This window comes from Cantharellus anzutake, assembly GCF_015039405.1.
Source record: "Cantharellus anzutake strain C23 chromosome Unknown EI90scaffold_150, whole genome shotgun sequence".
Lineage (NCBI taxonomy): Eukaryota > Fungi > Basidiomycota > Agaricomycetes > Cantharellales > Hydnaceae > Cantharellus > Cantharellus anzutake.
In genome coordinates this window covers 49,505-55,989 of record NW_024067100.1, presented here as the reverse complement: position 1 = coordinate 55,989, position 6,485 = coordinate 49,505, and the positions used below count along the sequence as shown (strand labels likewise).

The 6,485-nt window shown below is 50.0% G+C and overlaps 1 protein-coding gene across 1 annotated transcript; it reads left to right on the top strand.

Moving 5' to 3' along the window:
• Positions 1–2,320: 2,320 nt before the first annotated feature.
• On the top strand, positions 2,321–5,974 carry EI90DRAFT_3136012 (uncharacterized protein; the record flags this gene model as incomplete). The annotated part of the gene is made up of 8 exons (XM_039064764.1): positions 2,321–2,669; positions 2,727–2,794; positions 3,094–3,183; positions 3,237–3,323; positions 3,381–3,528; positions 5,477–5,580; positions 5,634–5,786; positions 5,849–5,974. 8 exons carry the CDS (start codon positions 2,321–2,323, stop codon positions 5,972–5,974), a joined length of 1,125 nt encoding a protein of 374 aa, XP_038908600.1.
• Between the last annotated feature and the right edge of the window lie 511 nt (positions 5,975–6,485).

Sequence of the window (6,485 nt, the reverse complement as noted above, 5' to 3'; positions counted from 1 at the left end):
TAGTGGACATCGGAGCTGTCTGGAAGCCTTCGGGGCTCCGTCCTTAGGGAGGTGTAGGTAATAAATTGAAAAGAGGGGGTGGTGACCATCGAGGGGTACCGAGGTGATTGCGGAATATGGGAGCTCCGAGGTTAGTGAAGAAGGAGCAGAGGTAGACCGGAGGGATCGGAGGGATCGGAGGGAGTGGAAGTCAATGGCTGGGGATGGATATGACACTTACGTCACCCTCAGCTGTGAAGACCTTGTACAGGGCGAAGTCCATTTCACCATCAAAACTCGGGTTCTGGAACAGAAATTCCAAGCATTCAATCGGGTTTCAATGCCACCACTCCTGTGGTTCTAGGGGTGCGTCATCCATAACGATTGTCTCCTTGTGCCATCCTGGCGCTCCTGGCATAGACTTTACTTTCCCATACATCATATCAGCTGACCCAAAGCTGAAAGGCCAATCTTGGACCTATTACAAATAGTCACTGTAAGCAATTTCTTTAATCATGAAGCCCAATGTACATATTTAAGGTTCAAGAACTCGTTGATCACTCCCTTTGAGATTCCCGTCGTGCTCAACCACCTCACTACCTCCCACTCACCTTCACTATCCCATGGCCACCACTCATTTCCTACACTCTCCATTTTTTGTAGTCAATCCCATAGTGTGATAGAAGAGAAAGGGAAGGTCCAGCCAGCGTGCACATCTACTTCCATGCGGTGCCCCTTGCAAATGTCATCTTGGCCATTATAATTGTCATCTCCACTGTCGTATGTGTTGCCTTGGTTGTTGCAAGCATCATCACTGCCATGTGCACCACCAGCATCGTTCCCACTGTCATGAGCGTCGAATTCACTGCCATGAGGGCCATAATCATCAGTCTCATCTTGGCCATTGGGGCAGAGGAGTCAGCCGCCACTACTGCCCCATTCATCTCCTGACAGCGGACGGTGGTGCTTATCTGCAACATTAGTGAGTGATCAGTTTAACCACCAAATAGCTACTTACAGCCTGTCATATCATGTCGGTGCAAATTTGATTTAATGCGAGAAACTAAGCTTCGTTTTTCTTTTTCCCTGCATTCTTTGTTGCACCAGATATGATTGCTCAGGCCGCCACCTCATTGGGAGAAGAACCGCTTGCAGAATGGGCAGAAGACATGCTCGCCCAGTGCTAGGCTCAGGGTGTTCGACATTGTTCCCGAAGGTCAGACTTTGAATCTTAAAATGGGTTTCAAATTTCAACTCATTTCAATTCTTTCTTTTCATTCATCCCCCATCGTATGAGTCCCCACAAATGCCTCCTAAAGGTATCAACACCTGTGCACGAACTGGCAATGCTAAACCTAAGGCAGTTGACCTGACAAACTCAGCCGAGTGTCATATCCATACAATCCCGACCTCCGCTCCAGGCTCCCGGAACTCCGAACTCCGACTTCCGGAGCCCTACTCCCCCTCCATCACCTTCTCCTTGCCGACTCCCAAGAGGTTATCCCACCTCCGGCTCGGACACCACCTTCGGTCCGACTCCGGAACATTCCGGGTCCGACCCCAACCTCGACACCTTCTAGACGAGTACGCAAAGCCTATGCTCCCGACTCCGGACCTCCGCTCCGGAATCCTGTTCACGTCTCTGTCTCCGGAACCTCCGGTCTTAGCTCCGACCTCGGACTTTGACCCCACCTCCGCTTATACCCATTGTATTGGTTAGCTCATTCCATTTAATTATGTTTGCCAATATTCCGGAGTTTAACTTCCGAGTTCGGACTTTCCAGACTTATGTCGGACCTTACAACTATTGCATTGTCCTATTCAATTCCGCTATTCTCCCTCATTCCTATTTGGGCTGCTGCTTCCTTTCTATTCAGTCAGCTAGCCATTCCCCACTCCCAACCTCCTTCCTTCCTCCTTGGGCCTTGGCCCTTCATTCCTCCTTTGAGAAACACCATTGAGTCAAACCCTTGACCCTCGGTGTTGTTCCTCTTTCCATCTCCCTTTGTCTCCTTTCGTCCTACCCTCGCTCCTTTTGATTCCGGACCCCTCCTTATATACAATGTACATAGTAACTTGTAACCTCAGTCCAAAATCGACTTGAATTCCCCCCAAGAGACTTTCCCTCTGCTAGATCCGAAATTAGGGACCCCCAGGACAACCAGCAATGGCACAGCGCTCTGCCTGAGTCGCTGAGGCCGAGGTCCTTCCACACTAAGTCTCCGATTCCGCTCCAGAGTCGTCTGAATCCGCAAGTTCTAACACCGAGCCGGCCATTCCTCATCAACCCACTCTGAACCAGTGACAAAAGAATCAAGAGCGCGGACGAAAAGTGGCCAAGATGAGGAAGGCTAATCTTGCAACCAAAAAGGCTCAAGCTGCAAACACTAGCGTGTTGGATGGAATTGGGGTGGGGGGTTCCCAGCCTAGGGTTGCCGAGGGTTTGGCTTCTGAGGCCCTGTCCTGCGAAACCACTCCTGCCATGTCGGATAGCAACTCTCAAACTATGCACCAACCATCTGTGCCTCCGTCGGATCCAGAAACCTACTGGAAACAGAAAGCAGCCTCCATCAATTCAGGCAGGGTCAGGACGCTCATGGGACCGCCCATAAATTCCCCAACCACCCATTCTTATTCAGTGGCTGGGATGAAGCACAAATTTCCTGATGATGTAGCAGGATCAGTACAGTGTAAGTTGGGATCAAATTGTCATTTCTAATTGTAGTGGCCCTCACACTGCTATATAGCAAACCCTGAGATGATTCCTGGTCATCCCAATAAGGTTTTGATGTCAACATCGGTGCAACTTCAAAATGTATGTATGACAGCTGGTTCATCACTGTAAGGCCAGTTGGGGTGCTGGCCTGGGTTGACTCAATCCTCAGAATGTCGAGATCTAGGCTGTATGGAGCTTATGATTTGACATTGGGGTGAGGGTAAAGAGTGAAGAACCCTTTACCTGAGCCCGAGCCATACATATGTAAATACAGTTGTTTACTTTGTACACAAAGAATAAAGAACAAATAAAGAAAGCGCGCAAAGCGCGCATCACCGCTCTACCACCCATCCCTTACAATCACAAAGAAAAACGATGTTTTCTGCTTTCCCTTATAGGTACAAACTCGGGAATTCCCCATTCACCTTCCACCTTCATTTGACATGAATGGTAATCTGACGACGATGGCTCTTCATAATAATGCAATTGTAGGCAGGCATTCTATGTCTAGGCAGGGTTGCTAACTTTCTTGCATTGCTAGGCTGATCAGCTGTTGAACTCTCATTATCAGGCTGTCACTATGACACCTTTGAAAAGTCCGAGAATGGAGATGGGACTAGTTTCTATGGTAAGGGCTCACTAGTTTGAGTGCACCACACCCAGAAATGATTAAACATTGATCTAGCCTATGCCCACTGAACATCTTGAAGATGATGAAGAGGACATAAAACCAAAGATAGGAGCCCTTACAAAGAAGGAAGTCAAGGAATCCCTTGGTGGCATCGTGTATGATGAGATCACCACGATTTTGCTGACAACTCTATTTTCCGAATGTATGTTCCCAAGCCAAGGTTACTACTTAAGAATGGCTGCAAGGGAGATGACTGTCAGGGCACGCCGCTGCCACCGCTGCCACCTCCTTTCCTTTTCCCTCATCCTCTCATTCTCTCTTCTTTCCTTCTTCTCTTTTTCTTTTTCTATCTTTATACGGACGACCCCTTTTTCTTTCCTACACTTGTAGCACGGACACATCTGACGCTGAGCACCCTGTAGGGGCACCGCAACGCCGGACACGCTGTGCACTCCTACTTGTATCTCCCCTCCAACACTCGGGATCGACCGCGGAGCCACCCACAGTAACCCGGCTTCGTCCGAGGGTGACGTGGCACCCCCACGTGACCCGTTCACACATGTATATAAACTAAGCCGAAGCAGGACCGAAGAAGTAACCTTCTTCTCATTTCCCGCTTCAGGCAAGTACCCTAGTTTAGTCTAGCTTCCCACCCTAATAACAATACATTTCCCGCTTCAGCCTAAGAAGCCACACAGGGATGTAAGCCCAAGTAAGGGCTGCCCACTATACGGTCCCACCGCCCCGCCGCCGCCTGGGCCGCTAGCGCCGAGCGCTACGCTGCTACCCCTGCCTTCCTCGAGCCATCCTGACAATGACAAACATGATCGAAAGGCATAGTGACAGCAATTTGTTGGATGGGTTCACTGGCTACACCACTGAGGGGCTTCAACAGGTATGCATGTTGTTGCTCACTTTGTCAGAGACGGGATTATTGGAGTCAGAAGTACTGGATTGTGGCAGAGGTCTGTTGGAGTGCGCACACGCGGATATGCGGGCGGAAATATGCGGTGCATCCGGAAGCGCTAGAGTGGGATCGCGGCCTCAGCGACTCAGGTGGAGCGCTGTGCCCTGAGCTTGACATTTGGGGGAGATCCCATATTTACGGATTGACACTCACAGCGGACTTCAACAAGACTTGCGGGCGGAGCGGACCTGTAGGAGGAGCGCAGACTCCGCAAGCACAGACTCAGGGGGGGGAAGCCCCCTTTGCAGAAGGAGAGACTCAGACCAGACAGGGGGGGGGGGTACTCTAGTTGATTTCAGACTAAGGTCCCCGAAAGTATTTACAGGATATAAATAGGCAGGAGGGAAACACAGAAGGACCGGTCGGTCCGGCGCAGTCCGGCACGGAAATAAGCGGGGATTGTCAAACTGAATGAAGGACAAGAGCCCGGGAAATGGGAGGCAATGAACTAAACAAAAGCGGATCAAGTGCCAATATTGACAGGTAATAAGAAGTGCATCAGCACATGGATCAAGTGCCAATATTGGCAAGTTAAGCGAATGAATGGATGAACAATATAGGCACTCGGCAAGGAATGAATGGTATGCTGCCGAGTGACAAGATGGCCAGAGAAAAGTGGAGGTCAGCGCGCAGCGCCGATACAAGTCCGCAAATAAGCGGGGTCGGTGCGGTGCTGACACAAGTCCGTGAAGGGACATGGAAATCAGCACGGTGCTGACAAGTCCACAACAGAGGGTGGTCCATCAGTGCCATCACAAACAAGGGCAGCATGATGGCCAGCAAGGTCGGAGGGGAGTGTTGGCCTGACCACAGGGTGTGGAGGGCAACCAGGAGTGGCAGAGGTCCAGAGGGTGTGGAGGTGGGCAGAGGTACAGATGCAGGTGGAGGTCCGGATGCGGGCAGAAGTCCGGATGCGGGTGGAGGTCTGGATGCAGTGCATGGTTGATAGGGCAGGGGGCCAGACATCGGATTGGGGGCTGGTTAGATTGGGTTTCGGGTCGGCGGATTCGCCTATCGGCATTGATTCGCCGCTGACAGAGCCCCAGGATTTGTCGGTCGTGACACACTTGCTCAGTGCTTGTCATTTGCGAATTCACACTTGTGTAGTTCTGGAAAGATGTTTCATCATTCTGCACGCGGATCAAGGCAAACAGTGCTATGCACGTTGCATTTCTTTACCAAGTCCCAACCAATGGGGACAAAAAGATGGCAAAGGCTATGGCTGCCCTTGCCTTGGAAAATGAGACCAATCTTTTCTTCTGTGAGTTTTACCCTGCAGGTGGACAGGTTTGCTCTATCCATGTCTGTGCCCACTCATTTATAACTCAATATGCATCCAGGCACATCGTGGTGCATTCAGTCACCCTGCACTGAAAGTCATTCTTTTGGAAACATTCAAGCTGCTACCTGCTCCAATTGTATTCTCAGATCAGATTGTTCCCAAACTCGTATCCTCCTTCCCAACGATGCTTTTAGCCTTTGCCGGCACAATTGTGAGTCATCTTCCCATTGGATTTGCCTCTGACTTTACTGACATTGTATATCCTTATTCTAGATCCATAATGTACTTGATTGTTATGTTGAGAATGGGACATACAATCGCAAGCTGAACTTGGACAACAAATACAAATGTTGGTTCAAGATCTATACCACTTGGATTAATGACTGGGTTTCACAATGAAGAAATTTCACATTGCCCCGTGGGACTTACTCCGTGAGATCCAACTGAATGATACAGTTAAGGTCACAAGACAAGGACATAAAATCATGGACAAGCCTGGCATCGAAACCAGGACCTCTCAGTGTGCTACCATTACACAACTCGCCCGTTTGACCATGCCAGTATAGGCTGTTAAACTCTATACCGATGGGAACAGATATCCATTCTCCAACACACAATTCGGTGGGGCTGCCTGGGAGAAAGTGGCAAACAACTTTACATCAGATGTCCTGTGAGTACTTCTAATCTTCCTACATACACCCCCTCATTTGAATTCTTATGTCACCCTGTCAGCGACGAGTATGATCAAAACAGTTTGCTCAACGCCCCATTGCTGATTCTCGATACTGATGGCGACATTGATGACTTGTGAGGGTGGGATTGTGTCAGGGACTCGTCCGGGGTCGAGGGGGTCCGGGTACAGCGTCCGGGACCGAGAGCCTGGCGGGGGCGGATCGGGCGTGCGTACTGA